General features: G+C 52.1%; 1 protein-coding gene across 1 annotated transcript in view; it reads left to right on the forward strand.

Annotated features, from left to right (window-relative positions):
* The first annotated feature begins 305 nt into the window (after positions 1-305).
* The window catches only part of AP1M1 (adaptor related protein complex 1 subunit mu 1), a 28,659-nt gene continuing 9,531 nt past the window's right edge, over positions 306-19,433 (forward strand). Inside the window, exons 1-5 of the mRNA XM_006057828.4 lie at positions 306-552; positions 6,143-6,299; positions 8,895-8,962; positions 10,513-10,643; positions 11,961-12,108. Coding sequence (XP_006057890.1) covers positions 511-552; positions 6,143-6,299; positions 8,895-8,962; positions 10,513-10,643; positions 11,961-12,108 — 546 coding nt within the window. The 5' untranslated portion in view covers positions 306-510. The remainder of the gene's footprint in view (positions 553-6,142; positions 6,300-8,894; positions 8,963-10,512; positions 10,644-11,960; positions 12,109-19,433) is intronic.

A 19,433-nucleotide genomic window follows, 5' to 3' on the forward strand; every position in this document is an offset into this window, starting at 1 on the left:
CGACTGAGTGACTGAACTGATAAAGGGTGTCACAATTGGTGACTGTATATTTGTTTCCTAGACTTCCCCACCAGACTGTGAGTTCCGTATGGCTCTAGGTGGGTTCTACCACCAGGATCTCTCACCTAACTTGGCCTGCAAAGTGGGAGTTTCCAGCTGCTATGGCTTCACCCAGCCTGGCACCTTACAGTGCCCTGCTCCAGTTGGCCCCGCCCGCCGCCTCCAGGCCTCTCCCCGCCCCGCCCCGCCCCTCTGGGCTTACTTCCGGGATGCTTGAGGGAGGAGCGGGAAATAGGGCACATCGGGCAAACCGCGCCTGTGCACAGTGCACCCTGCGCCGGCGCATTCTTGACTGTTCCCCCCCTCGGCCGGACATAACGGTCCGCGCGCGGCTCCCCCGACCGGAAGTGGAGACGAACTGTCGCGGGGTGCGCCCGGCCCGGCTCACCGCCTGGCAGTCCCCGCTGTTGCCGCCGCCCTCGGCCACTGCCGAGGCTTTCCGCAGCCGCCATGTCCGCCAGTGCCGTCTACGTGCTGGACCTGAAGGGCAAGGTACCAAGGGCTCCCAACCCTCCGCGTTGCCAGGCAACCGGCGGGGGCCTCGCCCCGTGGGGACCCACCCTGTTGCTAGGTAGCCGTCCAATGGGAGCCACCTTGGTCTTAGGCAAGGAAGCCGTTTGGCCTCACCGGAGGACTCCACCCTTTTGCTGGGTATCCAGGAAGGGGTCTTAGGTCCGCGAGACCTGCCTTGTTGCTAGGTAACGCGGTGGGCTGCAGCATTTGCCAGATAACCGACTGCACGACCCTCATCCCCATCTCTGTGGAGGCCCGGGCAACCCGAGGCGGTGGAGCGCGCGGGCCGCAGCCGGCTGAGAAACCAATCCTGGAGCCAAGGGGCTGCGCGACCCTTGACCAGAGGTGGTGAAGCGTGTCGGGGACAGTGTACCTTCGGGCCAGTACCGCCCTCTGGGAGCTCGGCCCGTTTTCTTTATGCAGCGATTTTTGTGTATTAGTCCCTGAAGCAGTTTCTTAACGTTCACTGTGACACTGAGTTACAAGGGCTAGGTGAGGTGGTTGGTGGGAGTGCTATTTTCGCGGAGGGAGAGACCGAGGCACAGACAAAGTGCTCACGGCCACATCGGTCACAGAAAAGTGGCGGGTCTAGGAGCTGAATCCAGAGTCATTTGTTCATTTAGCTGATATTTGAGGAGCACTTACTAAATGCCAAGCCGGGTGCTAAGCCTTGGGCTGCCTTTGGTGAGCGAAACCAGGGTCAGTCCCTGAACCTTGGCCTTCTGGAGCCCACGATCTGGTGAGTGGGAGGGACACTCATCTTAAAAAGCACAAATAAAGGTAAATTGCCGTGGCGGAGCAGTGAGGATCTAATAGAGTCAGCCTCCACTGGGGATAAGGAAGCACTGCCCAGGGGGAGTGACAACCCGGCTGAAATATGAAGGGGCAGCAGAACCCTAGGACCCGCTCCCAGGGGGCTTTTCTGGGGGGGGGGGGGTTCTAGGAAAGCTTTTTATAGGAGGGATCTTGAAGCCTTTCAGAAGTGGCCTTCTGCCTTCCCCCAAGTCTGTCCTGGCTAGAGGGCAAGTGATATCTGGTCTCTTGCATTGAGGATTAACAAGAATAGGACAGTTTGTTGTCGTTTAGTCGCTAAGTCCTGCTGCTGCGAAGTCGCTTCAGTCGTGTCCGACTCTGTACGACCCCATAGACGGCAGCCCACCAGGCTCCCCTGTCCCTGGGATCCTTCAGGCAAGAATACTGGAGTGGGCTGCTTTTTGCAACCCCAGGGACTGTAGCCCACCAGGCTCCTCTGTCCATGGGATTCTCCAGGCAAGAATACTGGAGTGGGTTGCCATGCCCTCCTGCAGGGGGTCTTCCCAACACAGGGATCGAACCCATGTCCTTTGCATTGGCAGGCATGAACAGGCAGATTCTTTAGCACTGAGCCACCAGGGCTTCCTATAATAGGACAGGGCCAACAACATTTAACCAGCCCCACATCAGTGAGTGAAGGAAACATGGGTGCCAGTCCCAGGTGGAATGGGCAGGAGTGTGCCCAGAAGCAGTAGGGAGTGAAGAGCTGAAATGCCTGCCCCTCGCTGCCTCACTCCCCACCCCCAGTACTTTCCCAAACCTCCCTTAAGTGGGTTGCCTTCCTTGGATGCCACCCAAAGTCAACAACTAGTGAGGCCCTGTGCTTGGCTCCCTTCTGAGGACGGGAGGTTGAGAAGGTTGAGTCCTTGGAGGCAAGGAAAGACACAGGACACCCCAGGGGTGGGAGGGTGCAGTATTCCATGAGTTTTTGTAGCATGTTTGTTTTTTTTTTAGTATTTATTTATTTTTAATTGGAGGATAATTGCTTTACAGTGTTGTGTTGGTTTCTGCATATATCAACATAAATCAGCCATTGGTTTACACATGTTCCCTCTTGAACTTCCCACCCACCTCCAACCCCCCACCCCATGTAGCGTGTGTTCTTCTTTCCTCCCTGGCCACCATGTCACCAGAGGTCCCACAGGCCACCTCCTCAGATCACTCATTCTTCCAGCAAACATTTCATGAGCACCTTGCATGCAGCAGGTTGGGGGCTGAGCTCAAAACCTGCCCCTGCTGCTCAGTTGCATGACCTCGGGCAAGCATGTGAACTCGCTGAGCAGACACACGAGACAAGTGCAGCACCACCCGTGGTCCACAGTTGCCATGGACCTTGAGGTCTTGTAGGGGTGGTGCGTGGAAACAGACAGATCCAAGCAGCTGCCTGGGTCCAGATGATCAGTTAGCCACCACAGCAAGGCCGAGGCCCTCAGGTAAGCCAGCTGCCCACCCTCAGTGTGGGCTGGCCGGTAAGTGGTTACAAAAGGCTTCCTGGAGGAGGGAGATGCCAGCGCCGGGCAGGCGACCAGGTGGCAGTCAGGTGGACGCAGAGGTGTCACACTAGGCCCATGGGGTCAGGGGCAGCCCGCTGAGGCTGGGTAGTCGTGGGTAATGCTGGAGCCTGGAGGATGGGACCCAGAGGGCCGTGGGTGAAGGGGGTCCAGAGGGGAGAGTGGGAGGAGACCACTTTGATCCCAAGAAGGAACAGCTGCCGTGAGGAGACTGTAGCCTGGGAGAAGCCTGATTATATGTGTCTTTCAGAAGAGGCTGCCATGGGTGGGTTTGCCTCCCATCCTCCCTGACCACCCCATATTTGTTATTCCACTCCCCTTGGGCCTCATGTTTTGAAAGTCTGCCTTCTGCAGAAACTGCGCTCAATAAAAAAGGAAGGTAATGGGACATCAAGGAAATTCTCAACCACATGTGTACCTGCCAGCCAGCACCTCTGATCTCCAAGGAAACCAGCGGGGCCACATTGAGCTGATGGAAAGCCCTCTAGGACGCTTCGCTGCCCTTACCTTTCTCACCTCTGCAGTTTCTGGCACCACTCCTCTGCTCCTCAGCAGGCTTCCATTGGCCTCAGGGTTGCTGTGTCTCTGTTTCCCCCGTTTCTCTCACTGCTGCCCCTTCTCTCCTGCCCGCCCCTCGGATGTTGGCTCCTCTTGCTTGGGCCTGGCATGCCTCACATACTGTTGCTCTAGTTGGAGTAGGCTTTGACTCATTCATTCATTCCTGTTTTTTGGCCATGCCTCGCCACCTGCAGGATCTTAGTTTCACGAGCAGGGATTGAACCTGTATCCCCTGCAGTGGAAGCACAGTGTCTTAACCACTGGACTGCCAGGGAAGTCCCAAGGGGCAGGCTTTGATTTCTGTCCCTGTGCCAGTGACCCCTGAATTTGAACCAAAGTCTGGAGCACTCATCTGGAGCTCCGCGGGCCATCAGGACACCCTGGAGGTCTCACAGCCGTCACAAACTCGGCATTTCCTCAGACGAGCTCCGCACCACCCCCCAGCCCTGCTGTCTCTCTCCCTCTCAGGGAGTGACACCGCCATCCACACAGGTGTCCATTTAGAGACCTGGGCACTATCCTGCCCTTGTTGGCCTCACCACCACGCTCAGTGCAGAGACATTTACTGAATAGCTGCTATGGGGCCAGGGTCCGAGGCTGCCCTCACTCTACTTAACCAGTGCTCCTAGGTACCCACCGTGGGCTCTGCCTCCCATCCTATGGCTTTAGCTTCACTGGTCCCTCTGCCTCTATCCCACCTGTATCCTAAGGCCTCAGTTTGAAGGTCACACCCTTGCCAAGTCTCTCATCTCCCTTCAAGCAAATAGCTCAGTGCAGGGACCCTGTTTGTCTTGGTCACCCTGGTGTCCCCAGGCCCCGCATAGTGTATGGTAGCATGAGTGAGTGGGCCTCTGCAGCCTGTGTGATGAAGGTGAGCAAAATATATTGCTCCCTGCTCTTTCCTCGGAATATACTGGGGCCTCAGGGGCTCCATGCCAATTGCATCCCCCAAAGTTGGATAACCTGGAGTAGAAGCTGGGCTTGGGAAGCCCAGGAGAGCAATGTTTATCGAGTGGAAGTGGCCCTGCAGGGAGTGAGAAGTGGGGTTAGAACCCGGGCTCTCCTTTGTTCACTGTGTGACCTCAGGCGGGTGGTGCCACCTCTCCGGACATCGCTTTAAAAATATCAGTCCACTTCATAGTGGGGGGATTTATATGAAGCAGTATATACTTCTGGCAAAGAATATATGAGAGGGTATGTCGTAGTCCCTGGGCCAGGTACCCACAAGCTCACCCACTGGGTGCTGAGTCTCTAAGAGGCCTTCTGAACAGCAATGAGTGCACAGGGTCCCTTGCCCTTAGGCCACAAAGGAGAAACTAGGAAAGGAAGGTTCTTTCTTGGTCACTCACTTGACCACTCTCTCTCTCTGGCTTGCAGCAGTAAGACAATGTATTTTATGAAACGAAGATTCTGTGGGAAGGAAATGGCAACCCACGCCAGTATTTTCCCATGGACAGAGGAACCTGGCGGACTACAGTCCGTGGGGGTCACAAAAGAGTCGAACATGACTTAGCAAGCATGCAGCAACAAAGGTCCTGAGGCAGGCGTTCCCAGGCTGGTTGGCTCAGTGGTGTCATTCTTTGCACATTGCTGCATCCTGCAGCTGGCTGTCCTCAGGGATGCATGGGAGCAGCAGCTACTCTGGGCAGCATCACCGTGGTGATGCTTTACGCTTCCTTTTCTTTCCTTCAGTGAGTTACGTGTAACTGACTGTGCTCATATAAAGCATATCGTTTGATAAGTTCAGTCATTGTATACTCCCAGAAAACCATGGGCACACACTCTGTCACTTCCTAAAGGTTCCCCACACCCATCCATGTCCAGCCTGTCCCCAAGCAGCCACTAATGTATTTTCTGTTACCATTTCCCAGGATGTATTTGTGTAGGTGGAATCACATAGTTCCGGTCTCCATTGTCTGGTTTCTTTCCCTTGGCTCAGTGATCCTGGAATTCCCTCCTGCTGTCACCGGTCTCAGGAGTCATTCCTTTTCATAGCTGAGCAGTTTTCTGTAGTGTGGTTGGACACAATTCTTGTCTCCACTCACCTGTTGAAGGATGTTGGCATTCTCGCCAACCTGAGTCTACTTAAAATAATGCGCTGTGAGCATCCGCACATGTGTCTTCATGTGGATGTCTGGTCTCCTTTCTCTTGGATAAATAAATACCTAAGAGAGGAATGGCTGGGTTATAAGCTGATTTTAGCTTTCTGAGAACCTGTCAAACTTTACCAAAGTGGTTGTCCCATTTTACATTCCCATCAGCAGTGATGCTGCACATCTGGACCCATGAGAGAGAGATGAGAAGGGTTTCTTTTCAGGCCATGGGGGATCTGGTAGGTGTGCACACTCAGCAGTGTCCCTCTCCTGACAGAGCCAGAAGAGCAGGGTGCATGAACACGGGAAGGCATGGAGAAGGTCTGCATTGAGAGCCTGCAGGACCTTTAACCTGGCATCTCCCCGTGATTCAGCCCTGGACTCTTGCCCCACAGCCCCCTCCCACGGCCCCCATACAAGGACTCTCAGTAGCCCCAGTAGATGTTCACGTGGGGAAGTGCTCTCCTTGAGGAGTTCCCTGGGGCGTGGAGATCAAATGGCCCTTCGATGGACAGGCGTGACTGGGGTTCCCAGGAGGGCCAGAGGCTGGTGGAACTGGAGGTGAAAGTGCCTTCCCTGTCTCCCACCCCCCAGGTACTCATCTGCCGGAACTACCGCGGCGACGTGGACATGTCGGAGGTGGAGCACTTCATGCCCATCCTGATGGAGAAGGAGGAGGAGGGCATGCTGTCGCCCATCCTGGCCCATGGGGGAGTCCGCTTCATGTGGATCAAGCACAACAACCTGTATCGTATCCCTTTGTCGGGGGGTGGGGGAGATGGCTCCTGTGTGGGCTTGTGAGTGTGTGTGTGTGTGTGTGCACACGTACACATGTGCAAGTGAGAGCTGCTGTCCGCAGGGCTGGCTGGCTCAGGCCAGCGGGGAGCCATCAAGCACAGCCCTGTCTTCTGGAGCTCCCTGCCGCCTAAGGATGACAAGTGTGACAGGTCCAAGGAGCCAGGACAGGTCGCTTGGGGAGGGGACATCCCAGTGGAGACCTGCAGGAAGGCCAGGTGTCTGCCACAGGTGTCTGCTGGCACGAGGCATCGAGGCCTGGGTGAAGTCTCACTCGGCAGCTGCAGCGGGGGTGACTGGAGCCCTAGAGTGGGGTGCATGGTAGGAGCAAGGCCCCGTGGTCAGCAGGGTGTGCACTGCAGGGCCCTGTAGGAAACCACCTGGATGAAGTGTGTTGGGAAGTCTTGGGAGGGTTTCAGGCAGAGGGCTGACACGGTCTGATTTGCATTTTCTGCATTTTCTCTGGCTGCTGAGCGGAGAGCAGACTTCAGGGATCAGAAGTGGACATGGGGAGGTGGGGGGCGCAGAAGCCTGGACTGTGAGGGGTGGTGGGATACAGAGAAGGGGAGAGGTTCCTCCCCACCCTGCCCAGATCTCAGAGCCCCCTGCGCTCAGGCCCATGGGGAGGCCTGGCTCAGCCAGTTCCCATCCAGGAGGGCTGACCGGCCATCCCGTGGCTTTGGCCAACCCTTCTAGGTGCATTCTGGTATCTACACTGCTGCAGGAAGAGCCTGGCTTCGCAGCCCACAGCCCCGTGCTCCGGTCGCCATGTGACTAGAGGCAGGTCCTCACCTCCCCCCGGTCCAGTGAAAGCAGTGACCCCTCCTTGCAGCGCTGTTAGTGTCAGCGGAGCTGTGGGTGTGCAACATGCCCAGCCAACATGGGCTCTGTCCCCTTTTCCATGTTCTTGGAGACAGATGGGACCTTGCTAGTGAAGGTGTGGTCCATGGGCCAGAGCATCCCCTGGGAGCCTTCTGGGAATGCAGGATCCTGGGTCCATACAGCCTTGCCAGGTCAAAGCTCCACTAGAGCAGGGCCATCCCTCGTGATGTGTGTGCACGTTGCAGGGTAGAAGGTGTTGGCCCGGGACGCTTACCCACGGCCCTGAGGCCTGGCTCCCTGTAGTGCATCTCTGTTTCTTCACCTCTCTCTAGAGGGGGTAGCTCTGCAGAGTGTGGCAGGCAGCCCGTGAGCCAGGAAGAGATTGTCTGAGAAGCTGCCCTGGGTCTGGGCATGGGTGCCCAGCTGTGGGGGGTGGGGGAGTAGCGGTTCCGGCTCAGCAGGAGCCGTCAGACCAGTTCCCAGTGGGGCCCTGGTGCCCATGCGTGGGCAGCCGGCGAGGAGACGGCGAGGGCTCATCCCTCTGGATGCCAGTGCTCAGCACACCCTGCCTGAGTGGGCATCTGCTCACCTCCAGCCCAAGTTCCATTGTCAGGTGGCAGTCTCCAAGCCCAGCCAAAGGGTTGGAGGTGCCCGTTGCCCCTCCTTGGAAAGCACCTGGAACCCGTGGTGCCTGGACTAGGGAAGCCAGCACTCCCCTGATTGGCCCAGCGTCCATTTCCTGGGGTCCTGTGCTGGGCTGGGATGAGGCTGGAAGTGAGGTGGAGACGGCCCCTTTCTCCCTCCTGGAGCCCACAGCTTGGCACTGGGGTGGCCAGGGTGCAGGGCAGAGGAGCTGTTCTCCCAGGTGATCAAGCCCTTAGGGAAAGAGGAACAGGAAGTTCCCAGTACGCACTGACCCCAGGAGCTGGGGACACATCCCATGTCCAGAGTGTGTGCCAGTTTACACCTCACCTCGGTGAATCCACTCCCAGGCCCCTGTTACGCTGTTATCGTTGTTCAGTTGCTAAGCCATGTCTGGCTCTTGGTGACCCCGTGGACGTTGCCTGCCAGGCTCCTCTGTCCATGGGATTTCCCAGGCAAGAATACTGGAGTGGGTTGCCATTTCCTGCTCCAGGGCATCTTCCTGACCCAGGGATCGAACCCACAGCTCCTTCTTGGCAGGCGGATTCTTTACCACTGAGCCACCTGGAAGCCCATGGGTGAGCAAATGGAGGCTTCATTCAAAAGGTTTGCTTCAGGGGGAAAGACACAGGCGCGAGCCAGAATCGGCCCAGGCCGGAGAGCCCGGAGCCTCAGGAGAGTCCTGTAGGCGATGGGCTTTGGAGGAGGGCAGATTGTGCTCCTGGTTTCCGTTCCAGGATGAGTCACGCTGCTCTCCTGGTACTGCTCACCTTACTGGAGTGCCCTCTGCCACACCTCGGGCTTCAGCCCTCTGCTCGGGCGTCACCTCCCCTGGGCAGTGCCCCTCACCTGGCAGCTGGGGTGGGTTTCCTGTGCTCCTGCTGCCCCTCTGTCAGCTGAGCACCCCCTGGGAGCCGGGACCACCCCTGTCTGTGACCACAGTGCCCAGGCCTGGCTCAGACCAGGAGCTGGGGAACCCTGAGCGCCGAGTCAGCAACTGGGGGCGGCTCCAAAACACGCAGGGCACGGGAGTCTGGGAAGTGGCAGCCCTACCTCTGAACGCTCCTTAACTGTGGCCGCCGTGCAGTGGTCGCCACCTCCAAGAAGAACGCGTGCGTGTCGCTGGTGTTCTCCTTCCTCTACAAGGTGGTGCAGGTGAGTAGAGGCACAGGGGCCGTGAAGGGCATCCGTCACCCTGCCCTTCAGTGTGCCTCCCCATCTTGGCCACCCGAGGGCTGTAGCATCCCTGGGGGAGCTGGAACCCCAGGAAAAAGACTGAGGGAGCAGGACAGGTGTGCCCCCAGCTGGCTGTGGAAGGCTGGAGAGTGACCCGCTGAGTCAGGGATTAGGGAGGTGGGTTAACCAGGAGGAGGGTGGAGCCAAGTTCTGCTCAGAATCTCCTTGGGGGGGCTCTAAAGGCACAGTGGCCTGAGGCCCCACCTTAGAGAGGGGTGACACACGCCAGGCCCAGCTGCCAGCGAGATGGGGAGCCAGAGCGGCACGTGCAAAGGCCCTGGGGCAGAAGTGCCTGTGGTGCCCAGTGTTCCGGGACAGAGTGTGGCACTGTCAGCAGGGCGGCCGGGCTGGACTTCAGGCTGGGGCTTGCTGCACAGGGCCTAGTGAGGCCTTTAGATTTTCTTACAAGTCTGATGAGAGACAGTGGGCGGCTCTAAGCAGGAGCCTGACAAGACCTGATTTAAGATCCTCTCTGGCAGCTGAGTGGGAAAAGAGCCTAAAGGCAGCAGGGAGGCCAGGGAGGAGGTGGGTGGAGGGGCCTGGCTGATGTAGGGGCTTCATAGGGTTGAAGAGAGTGGACAGTCCGACCCAGGAGGCTTGGGGTCTGCCCGGGAAAGCTTTCATACTCCAGATGGTGCCGTGTGCAGCCCGCTCAGCAGTCTCCTCCGCTCCACAGTGGGGGGCGGGGCGGTGAGAACACGGGGCAGGAGAGGCCCCACGGGCAGGCTGAGGGGCAGCCGGCATCCCCAGGCTGTCGCGGGCCAGTCAGCGCTGTTTGTGATTTCCGAGGAGCGGCCCAGCAGTTGCGGTCCTGGGGTGTAGAGATGGGGAAGCGGGAAGGAGGAAGGTTCTCCTCCCAGCAGTGACTGGCATTGCCTTCCTGCTTCCTTGTTTGTGCTCCCGAAAGACCTTCTGCCGAGCTCCTCTTCCCCTTGGCTCCCCTGGTGCCCCTGCTTTCATCATGTGCATTTTCTGTTGAAATGGGGCAGGCTTATCTGCAGGCACAGCTGTACAGACTGGGGTTCAGGGAGGTCACAAGAGGCCTAGAGAGCTCCTGGTCCTGTCCTCAGGGGCCCATGTCCCTCATCTGCATCACTCCTGATTCAGAGGCAAAGGGTCAGGGTGAAAGAGAAGCTGGGAAGGGGCCCCAGGCCTGGAGGTGTCTGTCAGGGAGAGAGGAGGAGAGTGGGCCTGCAGGGGTGGGAACTCGGGCTTCTGAGCAGGTCTCAGTCCCCTGCACACCCCCAGTCCGGCTCGCGCGTCACAGACAGCCACTGCTGTCCGCTTGCCCACGTTCCCTGAGCCCAAGACCTCATCCGAGCACCCCTGGGAACCAGGCAAACACAGCTTGTGAACAGAAGGGCTATTGGCAGGGGCCTCAGGGCACGAAGTGCAAATGAACTTGTGCAGGTGTTCATCCACTCCTCATCTCTCCTCTCACTGATCTGCCTCCCACGGCAACACTGCAGGTATTTTCAGAATACTTCAAAGAGCTGGAGGAGGAGAGCATTCGAGACAACTTCGTCATCATCTATGAGCTGCTGGATGAGCTCATGGACTTCGGCTACCCCCAGACCACAGACAGCAAGATCCTACAGGAGTGAGTGGCTGGGATGGGGCCCGGGGACGGGTGAGTGGGGGTCAGGCCAAGGCGATGTCATGTGTTGAAGTCATGGGCAGGTTTGGAGGTGCAGGAGGCAAATGTGTAATCACGTCGCTGGTCCCCTGCCTGTCTCCAGCCCACCAGGACTTTCCTAAGTTCCTGGGGCAGCTGTGGGTCCTTTTGCACTCAAGCATCATGCATGGCATGAGCACTTTTCCTGTTGCTGGGTCTTCATTTCCATCCACAGACGTGCGCTCAGTGCCGTGTTTGTAGGGAGTTGCCTGCTGCTGTTCTGTTTTTGTTTTTAACATGCTTGTTTAGTTTTTTTTTTTTTTTAACATGCTTGTTTAGTTTTGACGGCTTTGGGTTTCAGTTAGGACACGCGAGGTCTTCCTTGCAGCACGCAGGCTTCACTCTAGTTGTGGCATGCGGGCTCCAGAGCGAGCGGGCTCTGGAGTTTGCGGCCCGAGGGCTCTCTAGTAAAGGTGCATGGGCTTAGTTGCCCTGTAGCCTGTGGAATCTTAGTTTCCTGGCCAGGGATCGAACCTGTGTCCCCTACATTGGAAAGCAGATTCTCAACCACTAGACCACCAGGAAAGTCCCACTGCCTTTGCTTTTACTGTCATAAATGAGATTGTGATGAAAAAGCTCCCTCCTTTGGAATCCTGTGCACCAAATAATGGTCACCGTTGATTAAGCACGTCTTGGGAAGCAGGCCTCCTGTGAGCGCTTTTTTCCATTTCAGTTAGTCAGAGCTGCTGTCTTCCCATGACTGTCTTTGCGTGACTTCAGCACACCCCACATCTGTTGTTCCCCAGGTGTCTCAGTGGTAAAGAATCCACCTGCCAATGCAGGGGACGTGGGTTTCATCCCTGGGTCAGGAAGATCCCCTGGAAGAGGGCATGGCGACCCACTCCAGTGTTCTTGCCTGGGAAGTCCCATGGGCAGAGGAGCCTGGTGGGCTGCAGTCCACAGGGTCAGGTGGTACATGACTTCTGGCTAAACAGTGAGTGGAATCAGGGTCACCAGGTCACCCTCCCAGGGAGGTCGGTCTCCTCTGCATGCCCAGCTGGGAAGCACTGCATGCCCACTGCTTGTTTTCCTCACCAGCGCTGTCTCCTTGCTGCCCTGAGACTGAGAACTCTGTACTCATTGTAACTGAGGAGTGTGTTGGGGTTTTGGAAATCGTGATTTTGTTGTGTTAAATGGCCCCAGGTGAAACCAGAGCCTGCCTCTCCTGGCGCCTGCTACAGGGAGGGGCTGTTTTCAATATGTCAGTGCCTGAGGCAGCTAACTCTGAGCCCGGGCCCACAGGTACATCACTCAGGAAGGCCACAAGCTGGAGACGGGGGCCCCGCGGCCCCCGGCCACTGTCACCAACGCAGTGTCCTGGCGCTCGGAGGGCATCAAGTACCGGAAGAACGAGGTGTTCTTGGATGTCATCGAGTCCGTCAATCTCCTGGTAGGCTTCCTTTTCTTTTTTAAAAAATGTATCTTCTTCGTGATTAGAAATAAAGCAACTTGACTTTTAAAATTAGCAAGGCCCTGAGAAACAGTTTCTGTGTGATAGCAGATCAGCGGGATTCAGTTAGGGACTCATTGCAACACGAGCTTGTTTTACCTTCATTAGTTTTTGTTCTTATTTAGAACGAACGCATGCATATCATTAAAAAAAAAAATGTCTAGGGTTAGACAGCCAAGGGCTCCAGGACTTCCCGGTGGGCCAGCGGCTGACCCTATGCTACCACTTCAGGGGGCCTGGGTTCGACCTTGGTTGGGGAACTAGGATCCTGCATGCCTCCAGGCAAAAGTAAAACAATACTTAGAAAGCAAGCAAGCGCAGGGCTCCGCTATCTGAAAGGCCACATCACGGAAGGATTCATTGTCATCTTTCGCCCCCTCCTGCTGTAGGTTTGCAGACAGATGCTGTTTTGTGTAAAACTGAGAGCATAAGGTGTAGTTCCCCTACAGCTGGCTTTTGGAGTTGCTTGGGTTTGGTTTTTACTGTTTGTGCATGTTTGTTTCTTTAGTTTTATTTATTAAGTTATTGTTAGTTGGTAACTGACCACATCTTCTGTGAATTTGAGCACGTGTACAAACTTGTGTACCCATGATCATAACTGGGCAGCAGAACAGCTCCATCCCCTCAAACACCCCGCCCCTGCTGCCTCTCGGTAGCCACACCCTCCCGCCTGTCCCGCCCCGCCCCGGCAGCTGCGCCTGCGGATCACAGCAGCTGTGTCTTTTTGAGATTGTTGTGTGAGTGGAATCATACAGTGTGTGTCAGTTTGAATCTGACTTCTTTCAATATATGGCCTTGAGATTCATCCAAGTTGCTCGGTTTATCCAAATTTTATGTCTTCTTTGGTTCATTTATTTTATACTCTGAATCACAGTTGGTTCATCCATTCACCCATCAAAGGACATCTGGGTTGTTTCCAGTGTTTGGCAATTGTGAAGAGTTGCTATGAGCATTTTCTGTATAGATTTATGTGTAGACAGAAGTTTCCATCTCTCTAGGGCAAATACCCAGGAGTGGGATTGCTGGGTCATCTGGTAAGTGTATGTTTGACTTTATAAGCAACTGTCCAACTGTTCTCCAGTAACATTTTTGTGTTTTCACCAGCAGTGGATGAGAATTCCAGTCACTCCACATCCTTGATCAGCGTTTTCATTTTTGTCATCCTATCTCATTATGGCTTTCATGTACATCTCCCTAATGGCTAATGATGTTGAGCATCTTGCTGTATGCCTCTTTGTCATCCATATATCTTTGGAGGCATGTCTTTTCATGTCTCTGATCATTTTTAAGTTGAGTTTGTTTTCTGATTGCTGAGTTTTGAAAATTCTTGGTATTGGATAAAGTCTTTTTTTTTTCTTTATCCAATGTGATGTGTGATTTGCAAATATTTTCTCCTGAGTCTGTCATTTTTCCTTCTGTTGGCATTTCTTTCACAGAGCAGAAGTTTTTGAGAAAGTCCACGTATCAAGTATTTAGGGACTTCCCTTGCAGTCCAGTTGGTTAACACTTCACCTTCCAATGAAAGGGGTACAGGTTTGATCCCGAGTTGAGGATCTAAGATCTCACATACTTTTCAGCCAAAAAACCAAAACAAAACAGAAACAGTATTATAACAAATTCAATAAAGGATTTAAAAATGGTCCACAGAAAAAAAATATTCAGGAAAAAACCCAAATATCAAAATTTTAAACTGTTTATGCTTTTGGTGCCATGTCTGAGAACTCATTGCCAAACCCAAGGTCACATAGATTTTTCTCCTAAGTTTTCTTCTAAAAGATTATAGTTTTATATTTAGATCTATGATCAATTTTTAGTTAAATTTTATGTAAGGTATGAGGCTTGTATCCATTTTTTGCACGTTGAACAATTTTTTTCCTTGTTCTAACATCATTTTTTTTTAAAGATTATCCTTTCTCCATTAAATTGCTTTTGCATTTCTGTCAAAAATCAATTTGTTATATTGTACAAGTCTGCTTCTGGTTTCTGTACTTTTCCATAATGTGATCCTCCTGACAGTCTTGTTTTTCAAAATTGTTTAGCTCTTTAGTTCCTTTTATAGAATTTTAGAATCCGCTTGCTTTGGGATTTTAATTGGTATTGAGTTAAATAACTCTGTTAAATCAATTTGGAGAGATTTGATATCTTTAGTATATTAAGTCTCACAATCCATGAGAAATACATGTCTCTCTATATATATATTTAGATAATATTTTATTTCTTTCATCAACATTTTATAGTTTTTACCATGTACAAATTTGCATGTTAAATTTACACCTAAGTATTTCATTTTGGGAAAGCTATCTCAAATTGCTTATTTTTAATTTTATTTGGTAGAATTCACCTGTAAAACTATCTGAGCCTGGAGATTTCTTTTTCAGAGTATTTTTCACTACAGATTTCAATTATATAACAGCTGTAGGATTGATTAGGTTTTCTATTTCATCTTGAGTGAGTTTTGGTAGTTTGCAGTTTTTAGGAAATTGGTCTATTTCATCTAAGTCAGAGTTTATATGCAGTGTTGTTTATAGTATTCCCTTATTAGCTTTTAAATATGTGCAAGGTCTGTACTGATACCGCTCTTTCATTTCTGATATTGGTAATTTATGTTGTCTTTCTTTTCTCTTTGTCACTCTTATGAGAGGTTTATCTGTTTCGTTGACCTACACAAAGAATCGGCTTTGATTTCATTGATTTCCCCTGTTGTCTTTCTGTTTTCAATTACATTGATTTCTGCTTTTGTCTTCCTTGTGATTTTGGCTCACTTTGCTCTTCTTTTGCTAGTTTTTTAAAGTGGTAACGGAAGATACTAATTTGAAGCCTTTCTTCTTTCTGTTACAAACATTTAATGCTAAAATTTCTCTCTAAGCACTGCTTTAGCTGTATTCTACACTGATAACGTTGGGTTTTCATTTTTGTTGAAAATATTTTCACATTTTCCTAGAGACTTCCATTGACCCATGGATTACTTAATGAAAGTGTATTGTTTAATTTCTAAATGTTTACAGATTTTTCTGTTATCTTGTCATTGACTTTTAATTTAATTCTGTTACTGTCTGAGAATATAGTTTATATTACTGTCAGTTCTTTAAAGTTTGTTAAGATTAATGATCCAAAATATGATCGCTCTGTCTGGGTGAATTTCCATGTACATTTGAAAAAAATGTACATTCTGCCCTTGTTGGATAGAGTGTTCTGTAAATACCAATTAAACTTGAACACTTGTCGTGTTCCATTTTGTTTCTTCACTCTGTCATTTTTTCTTTGTATAGTTTTTTTTTAGTGGTTGCTATAAAATACATACTTTCTTATCATTTACTTAGAGTTAATATTTTACAACTTTATTTGAAATTTAGAAACTTTACAACCCCATTGTAGAGTTGTCCTATACAACTGTCTCTCTATACTGAAAACCATATTAGGCAGTGTTAAACATTTTTGCTTTCAATTACCAAGCATACTTTAAAGAACTGAGGAGGAAAAGAAGACTCTCTACCTTATTTTCCCAGGTATTTACTGTTCCTGCTGCTCTCCTCTCACTCCCAGTTTTCCAGGTTTCCTTCTGGTACAGTTTTACTTCTGTCTAAAATGCTCCTTTTAGCAGTTCTTTCAGAACAGGGCAACAGGCTACAGATTCCCCTGGTTTCCTTCATCTGAGAATGTCTTCATTTCACCTTCTTTCCAGAAGGATCCTGTCACTGGATATCAAATTCTGGGTTCACAGCTCTCCTTTAGTACCTTAAAAACGTTGTACCACTTCCTTCTGGGCTCGATGATTTCTGATGAAAATCCAGTCACTCACATCAGTATTCCCCTGTAGATAATAATAATATGTAGTTTTTCTCTGGCCGCTTTTCAGATTTTTCCTTTGTCTTTAGTTTTCAGCAGATAGTTTATGATGTGTCTAGGTATGGATATTTTTGAGTTCCTCCTGTTTGGGTTTTGTTCAGCTCCTTGGATCTATAGACTTATGTATTTCACCAAACTTGAGATGTTTGTATTCATCATTTCTTCAAATATGTTTTTACTGTTTCACTCTTGTTTCCTTCTGGACCCCAGTAACATAAATGTTAGCCCTTTTATGATTGTCCCCAGGGTCTCTGAGCCTCTGTTCATTCTGCTCCATCTTTCTTTCTGTTGTTTAGATTGGATAATTCCTGTTGATCAGCTTTCAAGTTCACTGACCCTTTTCCTACTGTGTTATCTCCATTCTGCTCTTGAGCCCATCCAGTGAGCTTTTAGTTTGTTACAGTATTTTTCAGATCTAAGACTTCCATTTGATCCTTCTCCTTATAGTCTTATTTCTTTCCTGAGACTTTCTAGTTTGACATTTGTTGTAAGAGTATTTGCGATTTTTCTCATAGTGGTTTAAAGTCTTCTTCATAGAATCGCAACCCATGTCAGTATTGGTGTCTGTTGATTGTATTTTCATGTGAGCTGAAATTTTCATGGTTCTTTGTATGCTACGTAATTTTAGGTTATATGTTGCGGTAGGATTCTAGGTCTTATTTAAATTATACTGAAAATGTTGGGTTTTTTTGGTTTGTTTTAGCTGACAATTGACCTGGTTAGGTTCAGGCCATAAGTTTCAGTCTATGAGCCATGAGTATCAGTTCAGTTTTCAAAGCCTCTGTGCCCTTTGCTATTTGCATCTGTTCCAAATATGCAGTGCCCAGCGGTCCATCTGGGCCTGGGAACAGTTTGTTCTCAAGGCCTTTGGCCGTAGGCTCTTCTCTGTGCGCACCTGGTTCTAGAGAGGTCTGGACATAAACAACTTCCTGAGGTTGCTCTCCTGAACCTCTCACTGTCTGCTGTGTACCTGTGCTCTCTGGCTGCCTGGGCCTTCCTTTCTTGGGTCTGTAGCCAAAAACTTAGGGCTCTAGATGCCTACTCTTGTGCTGGTCTGCACTTGGGCTGGAATCCTAGGTTTAGCACCCCCACCCCTGGAAAAGCAGCTCAGTTGCCTGGGCCCCAGACAGCCGTGAGAAAACTGAAAGAGGGGAGAACCGGGGGATTTCCGTATTCCCTCTGAGCGCCAGGAGTTCCCCTTCTGGCCCTGGAGTCAGAACTAGAGGCTTCTGCAAGCTCTGGCTACACCCCACTGCTCACTTCCACTTCCAGGCCTCTGCTGCACCTTGACATCACGGCGGGTGGGAGAACTGCTCGTCCGGCCAGCTCTTCTGGATCCGCCTTTTTGGTCTCCCAATAGTTGCCCATGCATTCTGCCCAGGTTTTTTGTTGTTGCTGATTTTTAACTTTATTTAATTAATTAACGTGCTGTGTCTGTGTTAATGCTTGGGCTGTTCTCTGGTCGCAGCGCACGGGCGTCTCACTGCAGTGGCTTCTCTTGTCGTGGGGCACAGGTTCTAGGGTGTGTGGGCTTCAGTAGTCACAGTCCCCAGGCTCTGGAGTACTGGCTCAGCAGTCGTGGCGTACGGGCTTAGTTGCTCCGCAACTAAGGGATGATGTGGGGTCTTCCTAGATCAAGGGTCAAACCTGTGTCTCCTGCATTGGCAGGTGGATTCTTTACCACTGAGCCATCAGGGAAACGCCCTGCCCAGATTTTATAGCTGTGGTCGGTGGCAGAGAACGGGTGATGCAAGCCAATTCCATCTCACTTGCAGCCTACCTGTCTCCACACAGAAGACCTCACTCCCAGTACTTGGGCAAACCAGGGCAGACTGGGCCAAACCTGTCACATGGGCTACTTAGGTTTGCCCATTTTTGGCTGTTCCAGCCAGTGCAGAAATGAGCATGATTGCTCATCCTCATGTGTGTTTGGGCATCTCCCTTACCTGGGTAGGATCTCTGGAGGGCTGAGTGCCCAGGCGTGGAATTCCTGAGTGAGAGCACTTTCCAAAAGATTCTTGCAGTAGACTGAATGTAAATGTACCCCCATCTTTATTTTCTAAGCCTTGAGGCGGCAGTGGCTCACCGCGCTCCCCTCCTGCCGGAGGACCTTCATCTGGACCGTTTACTGAGCCCGGACATGTTCTCAGGTGTCCTGAGGTGGAGAAGCAGATCCCAGGGAGCGGTTTGTAAGCAGCTGCCCAGGAGAGCGCTGGGAGCTCAGGGCTGCCCCAGCCCCTGTGTCTGCACACATGGCACCGTCCAGGGAGCCCTGTCCTCTCATACAAGGGGCAGCACGAGGCAGTATGGGCACCCCAGGCATGTTAGAGCACACCTTCCTGAGTCTGACGGCAAAGCTGGCGGCCTCCAAAATCAACACTGGCCTCCAGATTCTGAAAATCTGGTTCTACAGGTATAATTAGCAGCCATATTGCTGACACTCAGCTCTTCCACGCTTGCCCTGGGACGGCGCCGACTTTGGGCCGCCTGTCACGGCCAGCATTGGCCTTAAAGGCTGCGTGGCTTTTGTCTCCACTTCCCAAGCCTCCTTTGCCATCGTTCAGCTCTAGAGGGCTGCACAGCACCCCCTCCCCCAGGGGGGATAGCCCCCCAGAGAAGGAGAACTCAGGGCAGTTGGGGGGAGCACTGAGAACCCGCAGAGTAAGGCGGTGGCGTGCCAGCTGCCCAGAGCTCAGGGGTGAGGGGCCATGTCTGCACGGACTCACGAGTCGCGCTGCCCCAGGCACCGTCCTCATGCTGGACCCCGCAGTGAGCAGCCCCCCCCGACCCCTCACCAGGGTGTGGACGGAGGTGGACGGGCAGGCAGATGGGGGTCAGGTCACACGCTGCCTGCTGAGGCAAGGACAGCGAGGTCAGAGCGTGGCGAGTGATGGGAGGTGGCAGGACCTCCCGTGCTGTTTTGTGCCTTTTTCTGAGTCACTTCCCTTAGAGGTGAAGGTCTCCCATGCCTGCCCACGGCACGTCCAGATATTTGAGTTAAAGACTGGACAGATTTTCCTGCTTCTTCGCAGAAATCAGGGAGTCAGGGCCTCCAAGGAGTGGCCCGTGTGGCCCTAGGTCTCTGAGTTTGCTTTGCTTGCCGGTGTGGATGTGGCATCCTCACAGAAGGGCACTGTGGGGTGGCGGGCCGGGCTGCGGCCCCAGAACCTCTGCCAGCTGCTCCGTGCCTCGGTGTCCTCATCTCTAAGATGGGGCCGTGGAGACGTGCTGCAGCAGCCTGCTCCCTCCAGACAGCCCCCGGGTTTACCCATCGTCCTGCTGTGATGGTTATTTTATTTACTTATAAAAATGTATGTATTTTTAACTGAAGGATAATCGATTTACAGTATTGCGATGGTTTCTGCCATACATGTGCATACCTGTGGCTCAGCCAAGCACCCACCCCTCTAGGTTGTCAC

Source organism: Bubalus bubalis, chromosome 9 (genome assembly GCF_019923935.1).
Source record: "Bubalus bubalis isolate 160015118507 breed Murrah chromosome 9, NDDB_SH_1, whole genome shotgun sequence".
NCBI lineage: Eukaryota > Metazoa > Chordata > Mammalia > Artiodactyla > Bovidae > Bubalus > Bubalus bubalis.